At 33.5% G+C, this 21,907-nt stretch overlaps 1 protein-coding gene across 2 annotated transcripts; it reads left to right on the top strand.

The window, feature by feature from the left end:
• The first annotated feature begins 4,341 nt into the window (after nt 1-4,341).
• Nucleotides 4,342-20,674, top strand: LOC148605502 (histone acetyltransferase p300-like). 2 transcript variants are annotated; one of them, XM_088549800.1, is made up of 7 exons: nt 4,342-4,396; nt 7,338-7,489; nt 9,763-9,861; nt 11,248-11,527; nt 16,404-16,505; nt 17,484-17,618; nt 18,786-20,674. In XM_088549800.1, exons 3-7 carry the CDS (start codon nt 9,778-9,780, stop codon nt 18,803-18,805), a joined length of 621 nt encoding a protein of 206 aa, XP_088405926.1. In that variant the 5' UTR covers nt 4,342-4,396; nt 7,338-7,489; nt 9,763-9,777; the 3' UTR covers nt 18,806-20,674. The 2 variants fall into 2 exon arrangements, with proteins under 2 accessions (XP_088405926.1, XP_088405927.1); XM_088549801.1 differs by lacking the exon at nt 17,484-17,618.
• Nucleotides 20,675-21,907: the final 1,233 nt, after the last annotated feature.

The following is a 21,907-nucleotide window of genomic DNA, read 5'->3' as shown; positions in this document are numbered from 1 at the left end:
CTGGATGTTGTAGTCGAAATGTACATATGACCTCTTGTTGGTGATCTTTATGACCTCTCATTTATCAGGATTAAATTCCATCAGCCAGGTGCGTTCCCATCTTTGCAGAGTGTCAAGCTCGTGTTGCAGTTGTTTTGCATCCTCCATGTTTTTCACGTTCCGGTATAAGAGGCAGTCGTCTGCAAAAAGTCTCGCTGTTGATGATATGTGCTCTGGCATGTCATTTAAAAAGAGAAGGAACAATAGAGGTCCAAGGACAGTTCCTTGAGGGACACCTGATGTGGCATCTGATGATGCTGAATGTTTGCACTCGAGTACAACTTCTTGTTTTCGTCCACCTAGGAAATCTTTTATCCAGTCATTGAGGTTATCTCTAATGCCGTAGTTCTGGATCTTTGTCAATAATCGTTGGTGAGGGACCTTATCAAAAGCTTTACTAAAGTCCAAAAGTATCCCATCCACCTGTTGGTTTTTGTTCAGGCTTGAAGCAAGGTCGTCGTCGACTGTTTGTAAGAGCTGTGATTCACATGAATGAGATTTCCTGAATCCATGTTGCGTATCTATTAAGATCTTATTGGCATCAAGATGTTTCATAACGATGCTAAATATTATGTGCTCTAGTAATTTACAGCAGATAGGTGTTAAAGCCTGTGATTAGATGGTTTACTCTGATCGCCTTTTTTTAGCAGTGGTGTGACAAAGCATTTTTCCAATCTGATGGTATCTGTCACCGAGTTATTGATGCTTCATAAATGAGAGTAATTGATGGTATTATCTCGTTGGCTAGTGTTTTCAAGAATTGTCTTGATATGCCATCTGGTCCCGTGGCTTTGTGTGGATTTAAGCCAGTTAGAAGTTTAAGTACACCGTTTTGATCGATTGTGAAGTCTGGTACCTTTGGATGAGTTGTTGTCTCCTCGCAGGTGAAAACGGAGGTAAATTGTTGGTCTCGTCTTATAACCTTAAGTTAAAGCTCTAGGTATGAAGCAAAAGAATGTGTAGCGGTCGTCTTTTATTATTCAAGTTCTTTTAGGTATAAGGAAGTAGGATAATTATACATTGTGTATATTACGGAAATTAAGATTCTGCCTTTTAGTAGTCACCCTAGTAAATACCAAGGCTCATACGAATATAGAAACCGATCGACAAAGGCTGGAATGCCTTTCCCCCAAATTCGGACACACCTTTGACTTCGAAGCTTATTTTAAATTCCTGAAGCCCCCCTTTATGGTATTTATATTTTACAATTGGTCCCGGTTTCGCTCGTATTTGTAATTAAGTGTCAGATTTAAAAGCTTTTGTACCAGGAGTATCGATATCACAAACTTCTAAAAACATTTACTAAGTTTTTTCACCGTTACAAAACTTGAATACAAAAATATAATAGTACTTGCAGGTTCTTAATTAAAAATGATATAGCCCACCCAGTATAAAGCACATTCTCAGTTCTAACAACATCTGATGGGTTTATCGACTGGCCTTAATAGATTTACTGGTAAAGGATACGATTTTCAAACTATTGTCTATTTCTCTAATCTTGTTTTTCACTAATAGAGATGTTCAACCGCTCTATTTCAAACGTTTAGAGAAAAAATATTGTCGATATAAAACAAAAACAAAAACAAAAACAAAACAAAAACAAATATAAAATAATATATATATACATATTTTTTTTTGCTTTTGGTTTTTTTTTTTTTTTTTTTTTTTTTGCGATCCAACAAATGTCGCTGGCAGAACAGAACATGCTTATAACCTTCCATCGTTTCAGAAAATCCATCGTTTACCTGTTCGCAAGTCTTTTGAGTTCTTTGTGAAATGATGCTCAGGTTTTTGTGTGAGGGCGAATTCCAACTGCTTTAGTTTTTGTGCGATTTTTTGATTTTCATAAGGCTTATTTTCAGCTTTTACATGTAATAGTATTTGAATGTCTTGTCTACATTGTGTATGTTGGTCCTCTATCCTACATTTTGTCGTTTTAATTCCAAATACCTCCTTTTGTTGAAATCTTTTGTTAATTTGTGCAAAATATGGACATATAGTGTAGCCACTTAGCTAGTTACGTATCGTAACTACCACATAGCCTCTTTTTTAAAAAAAATCTGGATCTTTTATAAATTCCTGGATGCTTCATCACAGGCACTTGGGTCATGAAATATTTTCCCTTTTAATTTCGCCAATATCTTTAGCGACTTCTTGCACACGTCATTTCAGTACTAAATATTCGCCTATGATTTGCATAAACATGTAGTTATACGCCACATAATGCTGCAGATCCTCGCCGTGTTTACCGCCATAGCGTCATAGTTCTAGCTTCATACGAGATAAAAATGTACCTCTTAAGTACCATACACATGTGTTCTACTGGTGTTTCTCGCTTGTACGAGACACTGGTACTTGGGGTTGGGATTTTCTTTTTCTTTTTTCTTTTTTTGAGGAAGAAAACATACGAGATTGTGTGTTATAACAGCAAATATTGCACTTGTACTATTCATACGCAGTTTTCTGATATATAGGGGTCGACTGGTATATAGGACCTATATACCAGTCGACCCCCATCTTTCTGAAAACTTCATATGGATAGTAGAAGTGCAGGGGCGTAGCTAGGCCTGTTTTAGTTGTACGCAAAATTACGGCGAGGGGTCTTTGGTGGGGATTTGCTCAAGGCCCCCAGTGAGTCCGGCAAGGCAAAGCCCTGAGGGAAACTCCTGAATTATAACGATTTTGGAGCCAGTTTTTCAGAGCCTATACTACGTTCATGGTATGCATATGTGATAAATAACCTTTATATCATCTTTAAAATGTGTGTTTTTATTTTTCTTACTTTTTCCGAAAGTACGCAACTGCGTATTTGCGTATAGGCAGTTACGCCCCCAAAGTGTAATATTTGCTGTTATAACACACGGTCTCGGGACCTGTACCTGTGGTGGATGACAAACCTTCTACGTCCTATATAACAATCGACCCCCATATATATAAGAAAACTTCATATGGATAGTTTAAGTGTAATACATGATTACATATTTTTTTCTTCTAAAAAAATTCCCGACCCCAAGTACCTGTGAGCGATTCAGGTTCTTCGAGAGTCTCTTGTTATGAAGAAATGTTATACTTTTTCTGTCTATTTAAAACAATCTGAATGCAGGCTATTTTGTGTGTACCACATGATTGAGATTATTTCTTTCATATTATTCCGTATTCGGTATTCAGTTCGCTTTAACATCACGTGACATCCATAATGCTTAACCATGGCAACCTAACCTATGTGACTTACATCCTCGCATTTTATAGGGCAAATGTGATAGCAACCGCGAAATCTAAGGCTCCATTTCAGGAATATTTGCAATCACTTTTATATATTGATAATTTGAAACATTTTATTTGTTGAACCAATAATATAATTGAAATACGAAACATGGCACAGTGATCACACAGTCATCACGAACTCGTGGATCGTTACGGTGTATCCATCTGCACCATGAAAACGTTTCATAGTTTTCCTTTCCCCTTTTGTCTACCTCGGACTTGACTTTTAATGAGCAACTCGGCGTGTGTTTCTAGAAAAGCAGAGGACGCTTACCTTACAGGTGCACCTGGTATATGCTGCCAGTTTTTAGTGGAGTCCGAGTTGCTCATTTGCTTTTGCTGTTTGTATATATGGTTTTAGTTAGTTTATGTTCTTTGTTGTGCATGTTATTATGATACATTATACATTAATATTATACAAACGTCTCAGAATGTGACGACTGTATTCGCTACACCGGATCCAATTGATACATGGAGAGAATGTAAACTTATAGAAGGGTCTAAAAATTCCCAACGATGTCAAAACTGTCAAATTTTTGGTCGTTCTCTGTCAGAGGCCTATAATTGAATTTAATTTTGAATTATTTTCATTTCCGTAAAAATTGGGGGTAGCAAGGATTTATAGCATATTTAATTCCTTGATTGAAGTAATACTTAATGTTTATAATTGTACAGTTAAGTTTTGAAATTTAGACAGGATTATTTCTCATTTTTTTTTTTTATTGTGTGTTGTTGAATGCAGAAGCTGCTATTGTATGATTGACATTTGGCGCTGAGATTATTATTTCTATGAAATACTTGAAATTCTTTAAGTACATTTTTTTACATAATGTCAAATATTATTTGCTTATTGAATATACTTACTTCTGTATGATTTTGCGAGATTACAGAAAAATGCTCCGTATAATGGGTATGGTTAACCTCAATTCATTAACATGAATTCTTTCGCACCCATAATTTTCTTTCGTTTGCGAAACATTTCGTTCCGTTTCTTATTTTTTTCGTTCCGCACTTTCTAAGTACTGTAACTCTATTTTTAGTACTAATGATATTTTTCTATCCGGATGGACCGGAAGAAATAAAAAGCATACAGGTATGGTAAATGAATACATAAACAAATAAACACACACTTATTAATGATATCATTTTTGTCCGAAATTGTATTTTTCATTATTAAAGGCACTATCAATTTCAGGTTTTCAAGTATTAACAAAAAATTGAGAGGGAGATCTGCGGCTAATTTGGATTTTCAAATGAACAGTCTTAACACCGTTCCATGATTTTAGATTAAGGGTTGTAAATAGAATTAAATGCTGAGCAAAGCCTAATTAGACAATTTTTATGGGTAAAATTTGTTAAGAATCCGGATTTCATGCATTTTTTTTTTGGTTCCCCCCCCCAAATTTTCGGGGGCCAGTAAATGGGCGTATATGAGAATTACTTTTATGTCAGTTTTGTGAGTGAATTGTCTGATTTTACACATCCATAATTCTGGAGAGAAAAAAGCAGGGGGAAACACATTGTTTTCTCCTTATATATAATCAAATCCCTTTAACCAAGTCAACTTTATTGTCTTAAATTTAATAAATCTATCAGGAATATATATATATTTTTCTTGTAGACATTAACACCCGAAATCAAATGCCAATGTCAGCATTCAACTGACAACAATGGTAATTAGATTGGAATTATTCAAGATAAATATCCATTGGATAACATAATAAATATAAATTGCACACTAAAATAATATAGAGACATATGTTATATGGTCGTTTTTTTCCCCCTACCTAAAACTCTGGAACCGCCACTGATGTTATTCATGTAGCAGAGTAGATGTATCATTTGCAGTCGTACATTATTTTTGTGCAATAACTTGAGTTGTGGTTGGCTAATTGTAATTGGATATGATTTTGATAACCACTCAAGGAAGCTACCTAATTAATTTGGAGTTTGTGGCCCTTTTTGTTATATTAATTCCCTACTCCAGCAGTTCTAGAGGTTGTCTGGCAAACTATTTTCTGACTTGGTACCATCGAATGGAATAGGGAAATATTATTAGCTATTAGGTCTCACTAACCACTTCTAACGTTTCCATTACTTTACATGTTAAAAAAGTAATTTTCAAAGTCTCACCATGAATTCCCAGGACAAATGACATCTTAAAGTTGCATACCGTTGCGAAGCTTGGAAAATAAGGCTTTCAAAATCATTATGCTAATGGTACGATGATAGTAGAAATTCTTCACAAAATTTACTTGAATAAATAATACTGAAAATCCACATTTTTACCTGTTCTGCTAACTGACAGCATGGAGGCAAATTACTCACACATGTAAACAATATTCATACACTTTTGTAGTTAATTACATATATGATTTTAAAGTACACATTCTCAGCTTCATTTTGACTACTTTTAATCATAATACACACAAATAATGCACTTACAATGCATAGGTCTAGGTTCAGTGTGTTTTTGGTACTACATAGGGGGTGGCCATTTGACCCGGAAGTGGTTAGTGAGACCTTACTAAAAATAGAGTTACAGTACTTAAAAAAGAAGAAACGGAACGAAATGGTTTGCAAACGAAAGAAAATTATTGGTGCAAAAGAATTCATTTTAACGAATTAAGGTTAACCATACCTATTACACAGAGCAATTTTTCTGTCATCATACAGAAGTAGGTATATTCAATAAACAAATAGTATTTGAAATGATGCAAAATTGTCTTTAAAGAATTTCAAATATTTCTTAGAACTAAGAATCTCAGTGCCAAATGTCAATCATACAATAGCAACTTCTGCATTCAACTACATACAGTAAAAAAAACAGTAAGAAATGATATATCCTGTCTAAATATCAAAACTTAACTGTAACAAAATTATAGGCAGATTTGATGCATTGTGGACTGTTTTCGAGTTATAAGGAGTTGGAGGGCCACCCCCCAAAAAATAAACTTCCTTATTTTTGGCCAGATTGAAAAAAAAAAGTTGTGTTGCCTACATTTTTCAACCAGCTTTCAGATATCTCTTATGGCTTTCGAGTTATAAGGGTCACAGCGGCAACACCCCAAAAAATCTTTGCTTTTATATTTTTGGTCTGATTTTGAAAATTTTTAAAGAGTCTCGGGCTTTATATTACCGTATATACTCGCCTATAAGTCAGATTTTTTAGGAGTAATTTTCAGTTTCAAGAAGGGGTACCGACTTATTAGTCCATGAAAATAATATAAAAACACACACATACAATATTTACCAATACACAAATTGTATTTGTTGAAATAAAAACACGTGTACGATCGTATAGAGTACATAGTTATCCTTTCCTGTTCATTTATAAAAGTCGGGTATTAGTCACACCTTTATATGTTATTTATGCGCACAGGTAAATACTTACCGATACACAAAATGTATTTGTTGAAATAAAAACAAAAACGTTGCTGCTGTAATATATTTTATTGATGAAAACAGTCATAACAGTCTACAATGTATACGAACAAAATTCATGAAATACATCACACAGAAATATAAAATATATCGAAATATGTAACAAATTTTCAACCAGAACATCGTCAAAATAGCCTGCTTTGAGGAAAGTTTCTGACCAGTCACAGTGGTCGGATCTGGTACCGACTTATAAGAGAGTCAATACTAAAATGCTCGATTTTTGAGCTGAGAAAGGGGTCCGACTTATAGGCGAGTACATACGGTGCTTGAGATAGAAATAATTGTATTGAAGTCACAATGAAGTGTACATGAAAATGTATCCTACCTAAGGATGGTGAGGATAATATTTCTGTGTATCCAATGATCATGCATATAATAATATGATAAAATTTCTATGAAATATTATTCTATGGGATACTTTTTCCCTTGGATAAAATTGGAGTGTACAAATCACCAGAATGTATCAGCACACACAAAACTTGATAATACAGTGAAGTAATATTGTTGAATTTGATTGACATTAGGATATTATAAAGATAATATTTTTTTTGCATATTATCTCTTGGATTATGGTTTGTAGCATTTTACAGATTTTTTTAGATGTCTGCGAGATATACCTAGATTTGAAAACAGAAATTAACCATCATGACAGACCAGGTTGGAAGTTCTATTGAAAATGATGGCCCACCAGCCGCTAAGCGCATAAAGATGTCACCAAGTGCAGCATTTTCAGATGAAGGTGGTAAATATTGCTTGTTCATTACTGTAACATAAGAAACGATATAATATAATACATAAAAAAATGTACATGTACCTTAATTGTGAAGACTTGGAATGTAAATTAAAATATGATGTTTTAAAGGACAACTCCAAGTTTGATGCAAAGCAGATTGATGTGTTGAGCTTTTTATATATAATGCAGAACTATTATCTTATTTGTAGTTTATATCTTTTGTTATTTACGATTATAGCCGTGTACCAAGACTCTATCCTTTATCAGGAAACAACCTGTGTTCATTCCGTAACACTTTTTAATAAAAGGACCAGTAGAGCTGGATAATAAGGAGCCAGAATTTCTAGTTTTATACTGAACACTTCTATCGCTGATGTCACGAAAGTCTTAAACCAAGGCAACATCACCCACCGATGATAATAAAAGACTAAAGGGATTGAAACCATTCTAATGGAATTTTCAACTTGTTAATGTTTGTAGCTGCATTATAAAAACTAGTTTAACACCCCATTTTTGAATCAAGTCAGAACCATTTCTGTTGTTACATGTATCAACTTCCTGGTTTTTGCCTTGATATTGCCATTTGCTACCATAAGGCTGGTTATTTTGGTGGGAGCAAGTAAGAATGTGTCATATGTATTTGTCTGATACCACTGCAAACAAAGTTTGAGAGTATCTTTTGGAGTCATTCTGTCTTGTCTCTCCATTAGTCTGCAGTCCAAGCCAAACTTCTTTTTTTTTCTTACTGAATATGTCCTGAATATAAGTTATTAAACTTTTACTGGAGCTGCAATCAGAGTTAAAATATCTGAAGGGATGTTCAAAAACCGTAAACCAAGAGACAAGAAAACCAAGGCTTTTTGTTATCTCTTATTGTATCAAATTAACTGAAACTAGGTATGAATGGTTGTGTGGTTATAATTTATGTATGTGTGCTCAATGTTGTCATTCATTATACCTGCAAAGGCCTTGTGAGTAGAAAATAAAACTGCTGTATTTTATTGTAAAGAGTAATCAAGGGAACCAAGGTTCTAGTGGAAATCAAAAGAATGTAATCCAGGGCCAAAGACCAAACATCGAAAACAGACACACACAACAAAGTACATTAAAAAACTAAAATAATACATACAAAGTAACAAAAGCAGATGAGCAATTTGGACTCCACTAAAAACTGGGAGCATGGACCAGGTGCCAGGACCAAGTCCGGGGTAGACGAAAGAGGAAAGGGAAACTATGACACGATGAACTAATCAGTTTTCATAGTGCAGATAGATACACCGATCCATGAGTTGAAATCCTTTAACCTGTTGAACACCGAAGGTGAAATCTCATCCAAAACTTGGTTAAAAACTGTTGGTGAAATGTAATTGTAACTTGTTTTATTTCAAAAAGTAAATGGAAGCATAAAATATATCAAGTTTTGACTATACAGAATAAGAAAATCAACTATGAAGTCCTTGAAGAGATTTATTCTTCTTTGGCAAATTAAAAAAAAAAATTTGCTACAACCCACTTTCCATTTGTCATTAAATTTTCGGTACCCCTGCTCTTTCCTGGTATGCCTTCCATTTTTGGATTTTCTTTTGGCATACTTGGTCTGCAGTAGGGGGCAGCACATACTTTAAAAATTTAAATCATGTACAAATGAGCAGAAAAAGGTACACTTTTTATTAATACCATGCCCACTTACTTTTTCTGGCAGTTTTAAAGTGACTGATAAATTAGAAAACCTGTTTTTTGAAAATTAATTTTGGGAAGGCACTGAAAATGTGTTAAGAAAACATTTATTTATTATGTTACCATGGCTACAGATTTTCATAACAAAATAGAAAATAATATCTATCTTTTTTTTTCATGGATCTCCATAATGTAAGGTTTTAAAAAATATTTTTTTTTTTTTTTTTTTTTTAAACTGTAACAAGCTTTATTGATAATAAAGAATATTATTTGTAAAAAAAAAAAAAAAAAAAGGCAGAAAATTATTGTTTCTCCACCAACTCTTATTCAATTTCATTTCACATTGTAAAATTGAAAGTGAAATTCATATCACTATAAACAAATTCTGCTCTGTGTTTTTAACTTAAAGAAAAAGAATGTTTTCACAAAAAAAATTAAAAAGGAACGAAAATCAAATCTCATTGTTTTACCATGTGCCTCTTGGAGAACAATTATATATTTTTTTAAATTACATTGCACTATTTATGCCAATTGGAAGTCTGTTGTGATAAGGCTATGTCTCTTGACATGTCCTGTTTGTTCAATTTATCCAATTTTAATTTTAGATGGTCTACTGGTGAATGCTGCAAATGTACAACAGCCAAATCAACCATTTGGTGGCCCTCGCCCCTTTGGGCCTCGATGAGGCAAATACTCATTCACAGGTAATAATGCCAGATTGCTTGAAAATATATACCTTAGTGTATATTTTTGCCATAGATTGTGGATAATGGAGCTAGTGATTTGTTCTAAAGAGATGCCTCAGGTACAGTCTCTTCTTTGCTGGATTGTAGAAAAAAAAGGTCATTATATTTAAGTATCACATATTTCCTGCATATATAACTTTGGTTGATTGTAAATTTGTAAATTTCTTGTATTTCCTATGCTAATCAATTAAAATAAATTTGTGTTGCTAACTCTCAGATAATCCCACCAACCCTATTTTTGTCCCCTTACCCTAATTTGTTTATGGTATCAGCAAGAACATCTGGAATTTCTGGTTTGTTTTGTATTGAATTAATAGGTGTTTGAAGTGTTTGATATAAATGAAAATGAATTATAGTCTTTTAGTGTTTAAATAGATCTTTGAAACTAAGCATAGCCTCCAACAGACCTTGCAGTGTTTTGGTACTGAAATGTGATAAATGTAACAGTATGAATGCAAAAAACTTTGTTTTCCATTCTTAATAATTAAGACATGATCACATGGTCAGCTTATTTGAAGAACACCACAACAGACCTTTTGATAGGAAGAAACATGCTCTACAACTTGATAGCTGAAAACTTCTGCTTTTCAGGTCAGAAAGACTGTGACAGTGGGGGCATCTTCTAATGAATTCCACTTTAATTTGTGGAGCAATGCACATTTTAGAAACTGTTGAAACATGTGCAGGGTTGGGAAAACAAAATAAATCCTATGGCAAAATGAAATAAAACTGCTACAGTGTTTTCCACTTAATCACATATCTGTTAATTGCATAGAAACTCAAAGAGCAAAAACATTTCTTACCTTATCCATGTAAAAAAATCCTCTTTTTTGCATAACATAAGACTAAAAATTAGAAAATACCTCAGTTTTTTTTTTAAACTTTGTTTTTACAACAATACCCTCTCTTTCTGTTGACTAGACACTATGACAAGAATCTAGTTAGCCATGATAAAAGAATATGACTCAGTTAAATATTGAAAATAGTAGATATTTCTCTTGAAATGATAATTTCTGTTAATTGCATATTTTTTCCCACAAATAGGCTATGCGATAACAGGAATTCACTGAATATAGATATGTTGTATACAATGTTCCTTTATTTTTGTAAATGTACGCAAAGTATCTTGGTTTTCCTTTGGTGGTCACTAGATAGTTGGTCAGATATTAATAGCTTGATTATAGCATATTTTTGTCTCTAAATATTTTGCCATTGACCTTGAAAGTCATCTGTAAGTAAATTCGTAAAGAATGATATTATGGTCGTTCGTATTGCAGTTCTGATTTTTCTTGGAGGCCTTACTGTTCAAATGTTGCTATTTTTTGTAAAATTTCTGATTTGTAGCAAAATCCATCTCAACAACCTATGGGAAATATTGGAGGACAAGTTGGAGCTGGTTTGCCAGGCGGTCCTGGGATTGCAGGACCTGAGCGTCAACCCCCTCCCACATCTGATTCAGACAAAAGAAAGCTCATTCAGCAACAATTAGTGCTACTATTGCATGCTCACAAGTGTCAACGAAGACAACAGAATAATGGTGAAACTTGTGACATGCGACATTGCAAAACTTTGAAAAATGTCCTAAATCACATGACAACATGTAATGCTGGAATATCCTGTCCAGGTAATATATACGGAAGACTATAGTATAATGTATAATAGTAGTGGTCATTACCTTTTAGTATTTACAATTTACTACTTCTATATTCCTCAGTTATCTTAGGTAATGTGCTCATTTCAAGTGGAAGCAATCAAAGGTTTTCAATGACATTGAATTAATTCCATACAGTATTTATATCATTAGTAAGATTTTAAACAGTAAAATGGGTTTTATCCTTTTAGGATTACAAAAGAAAAGGACAATGTACATGTAATCATTGAAAAAAATGTGCAGTAGATCTTAATTATATGTGATGATTGCATGGTCTTTTAAAAAAATTCTTGCCAAACTATTGGCATGATATGATTTTTTTCTGATTAAAAAGGAAAAATTGCATGGATTGTTAACTTTTCTAGTTGCCCACTGTCCTTCATCGCGTCTGATAATTACTCATTGGAAAAACTGTACAAGAAGTGATTGTCCAGTGTGTCTCCCTTTGAAGAATGCTTGCTACTAATGTACATAAGTATTGCCATGATAGAGTGATAAATTTGTGTCTTTATAAACAGTTGCTTTTATCAGGGGTTGAGCTTGCTTCATTCAGTTATCATGAATTCTGCTTACAATGTAATTTAAGTGTTGTTGTCTTTATTGTATGCAGTGTAGATGGACAGAACAATTCTATTTTGGATGGGTCAATCTAGACCAATATGCATAACATACCTAACAAAAGCATGTATAACTTTACTACAACAAAATGTTTAAGCTCATCTCAGGCTTATCATTTTTCTGGTCTTAATATATACAGCTCAAGTGTAAGTGTTAGTATGTCTGTGATATTGTACCACAGTGTTCTATACCACAAAGGTAAGCCATGAGTAACTTCATTTTATTTTCTTTTGCAGCAAATGTATAGTGGGCTAATGCCCCCTTAGACCTGGTGGAATAACAGGGCATAGGGGTACCCCTACCCATTTTTTTTTATTTGTTCTAAAAATACTTTGAAGGTATTTCCAACATTTTACAGTTTTCCTGTTATAAGGGGTCAAAGGGACAACACTCTAAACGATCTCCACTGAAACTGCTAGACAAATTAAGCCAAACTTGGTATGAATGTTTCTTAGGGTGTTTTGCATATAACTAATATATGGATTTTTGATCCATCCAAAAATGTGGCAGCCGTTACTAAAAAAGAACATAGGGGTCAGACAGAAGTTTTTGGCATTTATCTCAAAAACCATTAGGTTTAGCCAAATGCTGATCAGCATAAAGAGATCTATCTTTGGTAAAATTTTTGTATTAATCTGTTGCGCTATGTTGCAATTAATGCCCTGTTTTGACGTTTTTTTTGCTATTATAAATGTTTTTTTGTAAACTCTACTCCTCTGACACTACTTGACCAATTAGAACCAAACTTGGTATTAATGTTCTTCTGGATATTATGCATAGAACTGACCTGGGGATCTGACAAAATATGACAGCTGTTACTTAAAATAGAACATTGGTGTTAGATAGAAGTTTCTACATATATATGGGAATACTGTTAGGTTTAGCCTCATTCTGATGGGGTTAAAGTGTTGAGCATGATGAGGTCTATACGTGGTCAAATCTTTGTGTTAATCTGTTATGGTCTCACTAACCACTTCTAACGTTTCCATTACTTTACATGTTAAACAAGTTATTTTCGATGTTTCACTGTGAATTCCCAGGACAAATGACACCTTAAAGTTGCATACCATTGCAAAGCTTGGAAACCAAGGCTTTTAAAATCATTACTCTAATGGTATGATGTCAGTAGAAATTCTTCACAAAATTTACTTGAATAAAAAATACTGAAAATCAACATTTTTACCTTTTCTGCTAACTGACAGCATGGAGGCAAATTACTCACATATCTTGCGGAAAATAATCTCAATAATGAACACACTCTTAACAACAGAATAGACTCAAATGAAATATTAATAGCAATAAAGACACTAAAAAATGGCAAATCAGCAGGAGCTGATTTAATTTCAAGTGAAATGAGCGAGTGTGGTACACAAGTCTTACAGAAACCACTGTGTAAACTCTTTAACCAAATATTCAATACAGGATCATTCCCTAAAATATGGAACGAGAGTTACATTTTTTTAATATTAAAAAATGGAGATAAATTAGACCCATCAAACTATAGAGTGATATTAATTACCTCTAATCTAGGTAAACTTTTTAATAAAATTATTCATGAAAGATTGTATTAAGTCAGTATTTTTCCTCCAGTTGTGGAGTTAAACAAGGTGATGTCCTCAGTCCCACCCTTTTTAATCTGTTTATAAATGGTATTTTGGATCAGCTTAAAAATGGGAACACTGAACCAATATTACTCGGTAATTTAAAATTTGCATCACTGATGTATGCAGATGATATTATTCTGCTGTCAGAAACAGAAAAAGGCCTGCAAAATGCACTTAACATTCTTAATGATTTTTGCACATCATGGAAACTCTAAGCAAACACAAAAAAAATCAAAAATAGTAATATTCAATTCAAATGGTAAAAGTTTTCTCAACCACTTCAGTATTGATAAAAATATGCTGGAAACAGTAAAATCTTACTGCTAATTGGGCATTATATTTAACTACAATGGTAATTTGAATCTATCAAAAAATAACCTAATGGAAAAGGGAAGAAAGGCCTTGTTTAAAATTAAAAAAGTCATATCTATAATGTTCCTTGTAATTGACTTGAAAAGTTATTTGACACTTTGGTAATACCTGTTATTCTTTATTGAAGTGAGGTCTTGGGAGCTGGAAAAACTTTCAGTGACTCTGACCCATATAAACACTTACATTTGAAGTTCATAAAAGAAATCCTTGGAGTAAATAGTCAAACTACAAACATTGCATGCTTAGCAGAACTGAACAGAACATCTCTACATCTAAAAGTTCAATTGAAAACAATTAAATTTTTAAACCATATCCTTAACTTCCCTGATACGCTAGTCTATGAAATGTTCAGAGAAGTTTAAAACAAGAACTTGTGGATGTCCCATGTAAAAAATATACTGAATAAATTAGGGTTCTGTCATCTTAACTTACAATTTAATAACCTTCAATTTTATATCAAAAGAATCGAACAAAGACTACACAATCAGTTTAAACAAAATTTAGTAGGCTCACTAGCTTATGAGTGAAAAACTGTCATTTTTTCGTAAAATATTTATTCTGTCTAAAATATATTGATTTATGCAAATCTAAAATAGAAAGATCTATCATCAGTAAATTTCATTAGAGTGCACATGCACTAGAAATAGAAAGGGGTCGGTACAAAAACATAAAGATAAAAAAAAAACAATTTTGTAAATCATGTGATAGTGGGAACATAGAGGATAAAAATCAATACAGGATGAAATTGGACAACCATAATTTAATTTCTTCATCAAAACCTCACCTCACACCAAGAGACATAGCATATATATTAAACAGTAGCTCTGTAGAAATACTAAAAATGACTATCAAATTCATGAGTGAATGTTGGAATCGAAGGTCAATTTAATTTAACAGAAATTATATTAATATATAACGTTAAAACAATAGATTAATCTGCTTTGGTGAGATTTACACTACTGTCACACCATGGTCATAAATTTATATGTAATGTGTATTACATTGTTCTGTTTTTGTTCATGCCATAACCATTTACTGTAAATGTGTTTGTGCAAATAAAATTGTCTATTGTCTATTGTAAACAATATTCATACACTTTTGTATTAAATTACTTATATGATTTTAAAGTTCACATTCTCAGCTTTATTTTGACTACTTTTAATCAGAATACACACAAATAATGCACTTACAATGCATAGGTCTAGGTTCAGTGTGTTTTTGGTACTTCATAGAGTGAGGGGGTGGCCATTTGACCCGGAAGTGGTTAGTGAGACATAAGCCATGTTGGAGTTATTGGCCTTTTTCTACGTTTTATTCACCATTTTAAATGATATTACTTAAAAAAATGTTCTCCTCAGAAACCATAGTACATAATTTAATGAAAATTAATATGATTGTCCTTAGGTTTGAGCATTAGGAATTTTCATCCAAGAAAAAACATGGATGCTTTTACAGAAATAGAATGTTGCTTGTAGAGCCAGGTGAGTGATTCAGACTCCTTAGTCTCTCTAGTTGTACCCCATGCAAACAAAGTTTTGGGAGTATATAGGAATCACCCTGTCTGTCTGTCTGTCTGTGTCCATCTATCCACATTCCTTGTAAGCATAACTCCTATATGTAGATGTGCATGAAAGAACATAAATACTGTTGGATGACTCCAAAGGAAGATAATTAAAATAAAATGTTTAACATGTTAAAACCTTTTAAGTGCAACAGCTCCTTCACCACACAAAGGATTTTTATGTAATTTTATAGGAAGGAACACAATTATTGTCTAGAGGACTTCAAAGGGAGATAATCAGTATTAAGGGCTTTACATGTTTAAACCTGGTAAGCAGCTTTCTCCTTAACCACTTAAGGATTTTTTATGTTATTTTATAAGAAAGTTGGGTATCATATGTTGATGTGTGTGAAGGAATATAATAACTGTTGGATGACTCCAAAGGGAGACAAATCTAAATTAAAGGTTTTACATTTGAGTCCATTTGAAGTGGGGTTATTCTCTTTGTGCACTTGCTCACAGTATCTCTAGTTTATTTTTGGTCTGATTTTGAAAATTTTTAATTTAATTTAAAATTTTGTGCAATATAGTTTCCAAACTATTTGCCGTGTCCATAATGAATAGTAAATCTCTATGCTAATAATGTGTCATCACTTGCCCCAACTGTTCAGGGTTTGACCACTGCTGTTGTATCATGCTATGCTGAACGAAGCCTTTTATTGTAAAATATAGGGGATTCTGATTCTATTTTTAGCTGATTGTCTTCTAAGAGCAGGTGTCACACTGCAAAATAGTATACCCCTCATGGTGTTTTCAGAGCTATTAAACATGAAGCCTATAGAAAGTGACATTAGAGGTTTGTAGCCAAAAAATATATTTTGAATTTTACATTTTTAAAATCTAATTGTTAAGGAAATGAGATAGAGGCACGAATCTTTTAAACTTTACCATTTAACCCAAGTATATGTGTATGTGTACAACCAAGGTAAGGCTGGGATTTATTTAAAGAAAAAATAATGAAGGACTTTCCGTGGTTTCCGAAAGGCCATGTGAGCTATTGCTATCACTTGGCGTCGTCGTCATCGTTAACAATTATACTAAACTCTTCTCCTCTGAAACTACTTGACTAATTAGAACCAAACTTGATATGAATGTTTTGTTGGGGTATCCTGCATAAAATTGATGTTGGGATTTTTGATTCGTCAAAAAACATGGCTGCCGTTAATAAAAATAGAACGTAGGGGTCAGACAATAATTTTACACATATATATCAACAAAACTGTTAGGTTTAGCCGAATTCTGACAGGGTAAAAGTGTTTAGCATGAAGAGATCCATCTGAGGTCAAATTTTGGTGAAAATTTGTTGATCCATGTTGGAGTTATTGCCCTTTTTGGATGTTTTTTTGCTGTTTTTAATGTTTTTATTTTTAAAAATCTTCTCCTCAGAAACTGCTCTACAGAATTCAATGAAAGTTGACATTTTTGTTTTATAGGGTATCCTTAACGAAATGACAGATTTTTGAACACTGAAAAAAACATGGCAGCCATTTCTAAAATGAGAACAATGGGGTCAGACGGCAGATTTGTGCATACATCTCCAAATCTGTTAGGTTTAGCCAATAGCTTTCAATTGCTGAAATGATCCTTATTATAAGGCTTACAAATGTTTCCAATGAATCAAATGGAGTCAAAATTGTCTGACAACTCCTTGTTAGAGTTATTGCCCTTAAAAGGCAAAAAATTAACAAGGTGAGCGATTCGGGCTCCTGGGAGCCTCTTGTTTCTGATCAAATAGAAAACATTGCATGGGTATCTTCTTTGTAAACTTTTTTAGTTCCTCAATGTGCTTCATCATATCAAATAACAAATCATTGGAGAAACTGTACAAGAAGCTGTTGTCCTGTTTGTCCTCCTGTGAAGGCTGCTGGCCTGCATAGAACACTAAACACACCAGGAGTTACTAATGTTAGTAAGTATACCCGTTGAAGGCTGCTGGCCTGCATAGAACTCTTAGCACATCAGGAGTTGCTAATGCCAGTAAATATAACCGTTGAAGGAAGCTGGCCTGCATTGAACGCTAAGCACACCAGGAGTTGCTAATGCCATAAGTATACCCGTCGAAGGCTGCAGGCCTGCATTGAAAGCTTTGCACACCAGAAGTTGCTAATGCCAGTAAGTAACCTGTTGAAGGCTGCTGGCCTGCATAGAACGCTTAGCACACCAGAAGTTGCTAATGCCAGTAAGTAACCTGTTGAATGCAGATGGCCTGCATTGAACATTTAACACATCAGGAGTTACTAATGCCAGTAAGTATACCTGTTGAAGGCAGCTGGCCTGCATTGAATGCTAAGCACACCAGGAGTTGCTAATGCCAGTAACTACACCTGTTGAAGGCTTCTGGCCTGCATTGAACACTAAGCACATCAGAAGTTGCTAATGCCAGTAAGTACACCCTCTGAAGGCTTCCGGCCTGCATTGAATGCTTAGCACATCAGGAGTTGCTAATGCCAGTAAGTACACCCATTGAAGACATCTGTCCTGCATAGAACGCTTAGCATATCAGGAGTTACTAATGCCAGTAAGTATACCTATGATAGAGTACGAAAATTGTGTCTTCGTTAAAAGTGTTCTGGCTTCGTTCTGTTCACTTGAATTTTGCTGATGATGGAATTTTAATAATGTTAATGTCTTTCTGGTATGCAACATAGGTGGCCACTACAATTCATTTTTGTCCCCCGATGCAAAGGGGAAGGGGACATAGAAATACTGGCATCTGTCTATGTGCCTGTAACACTTTATAGACACAACTCTTTTTTGATACATCTCGACTTTTGCACTTAAACTTAATTTGTGGTGGCAGGGAACATATGGCTACAAGTTGCTTGTTTTTAGGGGAGGCATAATTTCCAGACTGATTCGTATGCATAAATTGTACTGCACAAGATATTTTTGGCTTTTATGTTTTAATAGTTTTTTTTTATCAATTTTCTGAATCCTTACTCTAAGGAATAAAAATGGTAATAAAATTTCCCGTAATTTGTTTAAAAATTTAATTAAGTGTACCTTTTAAAATAGTTTTGTTTTTTTATCATGCAAGTCAACTATTTTTTAAATCAGACTATATTTATTGTTACAGGAAGTTATGATAGAGCTTAACAACCTGCTGTTACTATAATACAGAATCTTCCTGTGTCAGAAATAAAGTCACTGCAGCTATACAATATAGTACTTACTAATACAGTTTTGTATTATGAAGAGTTTGATACAGATTTTGTTTTCTTTTTAGTTATAGAGAAGACATTTTACAGAATTTAAAATATCTTTAAAACTAGCTTCTATAAAGTATCAAATTGGATAATAAATCAAAATTTTATTTATCTTATTTTCAGTTTGTTGCGGTATTCATATACAATTAAGACACTGTCAATGTTAGAGGTGATTCATGGGGCAAGAGAAACCCACTGGTCATATAATGATTTTTGGACTACATACACTATACTTTCACCTATGGTAACTATAATCTTTCTGCATACTAGCCCCATAGCAATGTGTATGTTAAAACAGAGGGGTAAATCCACTTATTTCAAGGTATATCTCAAAGAATATGGAAAAATGAAGGTGTTTGAAAGGTGAAAATGGTGTTTCATGTAGTTTTCAGCTGATATCTTTATGCAGTTTTCAGCCAATATCTTGAAAACTACAAATAAATAGAAAAAAAATTTCAGTGATGAAATAATCTTTACATTCAGGCCTACTAGTCTCCAGAGTGAAGTTGTATGACCACTTCTTGTAAGAGTTATTTCCCTTGAAAGGCAAAAACTTAACATTTTACAGTTTTTAGCCAATATCTTAAAACCATAATAGATAGAAAAAAAAATTTCGATTGATGAAATGATCCTTATGATAAGGCATACAAAAGTCTCCATGAAATTTGAAAAAAAAAACTACCAGGCCACCAATTCATGCTCCTGGGAGCCTCTAGCTTAGACTAGCTGTGACAGACTGTGTTTTGTTGTCAATATTATAATGTAATTAAATTTTTTTTTATATGATTTTATTGCTGTTATGTATATATCTGAGTGTCTTAATAAAAAATAGAAATAAAAATTTATTTCATGTTGATATTTTTTGTAATGCCCTTATCTTTAGGCACTTGAGGCGTTTATTTGTACTGTTGTCTGATGGTTTGTACAAAATCTGTTCCAGATATTTTTGTGCAATCTTACACGAGAATGATTGGAATTTTGGTATGCAGTTTTGTCTTGACAGGTTGTACTGTGTGTGAACTTTCTTGCCTGGTCACTCATCAACTTACTGTTTGTTGGAAGGATATGATTGCTTTTTGGATCACCTATGCCAAAGGACCATGTGAGCTTATGTTATTGCTTGGCATTGTTTATGGAAGGAAACTCAAATAAGGTGTAATTCTCTATTATCTTATGAAGAAGTTTAATGTGCAAATTTAAATTACTTTTTGAACCTGAATTACAGAATTTTTCATATGACAGAGTGACATGTGTTGGCGGATTGATTAGCAATAGACACAGAGATCAAATATTCTGACCTGATAACTGGCTTTGAGAAGAAATGATTTTGTCAGTGTGTATTTGGTTTGTTGTAAAAGACATAAAAAAATATGTCTCGGCGAAAAATTGGCAAGTTCCAACAGACCTATGGGAACAAACTGTGCACCATTCTTAGTGGATCTGTTTCAATATTCATATGATGCTAGATTTTATCAAGGTCTACTACAAGAAGGGAAGCAACCTGGACATTCCATGGCTTTCAGTATTGCATAGATGATGTGTATGAATAATCCTAACTTCGGTCAAGATTACGTTCATCACCAATGTTTTGTAAAATATGAAATTGTCTTTCGGAATATGTAAATGGCCAAGGGTAATGAATTTTGATAAATTTAAGATCAAAGATGAAATTTTGTTGGCCACTCGATCAAATTTCAAACCCTCCTGGTCAACTTTTTGTACCTTAGTAATATTTGCTTCGAATACATTTTCATGAGTATATTTATATTATCAATTCCTTTCAGAATCCGTTTAGATTTTGATTTGAGGTATAGTATTCAAGATATGACCTTTGATTACCGTTAAAGTCTTGTCTTGTTTCCAACCCACTGTGTGTCAACCCTTCAACGTTATAAACCCTCCTTAGGATTACTTTTATTTGATCTACTGTAATGAACCTGAAATTAAAGAAACAAATGATGCATCTTCGTCTGCATTATACCTAGACCTTAACATGTACATATAGGACACAGGACATTTTTTTATTTAAGCTTTATGACAAATGTTATAATTTTAACTCTATCATTGTAAACTTCCCCATTCGAAGTGGCAATATCTACGTTCCTAGCCTATGAAGTACACAATCCCAAACTGATCCGTTACTGTCGCAAGTGCAGTTTCTACAATGACTCAAGCGTTGTTACTGTCAAATCATTCCTGCCTGTATTATTTAACCGATTTCAGAGATCTCTTGAGGGGCCAAATGGATCACCCCCCCCCCCCAAAAAAAAATGACTTTTTTATTTTTGGTCCAGTTTTTATTTTATTTTTGTATTATTATTATCCATTATGAAAATTCTTGCCTGCATTATTCATTCAGATTTCAGATGTCTCTTACGGTTTTTATACGTTCATACAATAATGCAGTCGTTGTCGGCGGCGGCGGTGGCGTCTTCTCGGGACATTTTGTTTCTGTGCGATTACTTCAGTTGTGGTTGACCAGTTTATTTTGGACTATGTGGCCCCTACTATTTTAGAAAAAGGACCAAAAAAGGGCTAAAATATGTGTTTTACTAAAACCCGTGAAGATTTTTTTCTCGATTTTTATTTTTTTTTTTTGGTATTGTGTTCCTTATTTAATTCTACTAGACAAATGTATCAGAAAATTTTATGTGTTTTAGACCATTTTCAAGTTATAGGTGGCCAAATTTGTTTTATTGGAAACTTCATAAAAATCCTTGCCTGCAGAATTCAATAAGATTTCAGATATTTCTCACTGTTTTCAAATTATAAGGGGTCAAAGGGGCAAAAACTGAAAATATTGACTTTATAGCAGATTTGCAACAAAATTAAACTAAACTATTGGTTTGATGATGATGGGCAGGTGGGCAAGCGAGCGTGTTTACATTGGTTTCCAGATAACTAAAAAAAAACTTGTATCCGATTCAAACAAATTTTTGTGATATTGTTACATGCCAGGTAAGTGAGTTCCTTATTGGTTTGGGGGAAATTT

Source organism: Perna viridis, chromosome 10 (assembly GCF_037379345.1).
Source record: "Perna viridis isolate PV_CMFRI_1.1 ecotype Kerala chromosome 10, ASM3737934v1, whole genome shotgun sequence".
In the NCBI taxonomy this organism is placed as follows: domain Eukaryota; kingdom Metazoa; phylum Mollusca; class Bivalvia; order Mytilida; family Mytilidae; genus Perna; species Perna viridis.
Note: the sequence above shows the minus strand (reverse complement) of the source record. Positions and strands in the feature narration are given on the sequence as shown.

Excerpts from the sequence above, each read along its gene's own strand:
- LOC148605502 (XM_088549800.1), top strand. The coding sequence starts at position 9,778 with ATGCTGCAAATGTACAACAGCCAAATCAACCATTTGGTGGCCCTCGCC. Across the intron at positions 11,528-16,403 it reads TGCTGGAATATCCTGTCCAG|CTGATTGTCTTCTAAGAGCA; the intron begins GTAATATATACG and ends TTCTATTTTTAG. Across the intron at positions 16,506-17,483 it reads TATAGAAAGTGACATTAGAG|TTCCTCAATGTGCTTCATCA; the intron begins GTTTGTAGCCAA and ends AAACTTTTTTAG.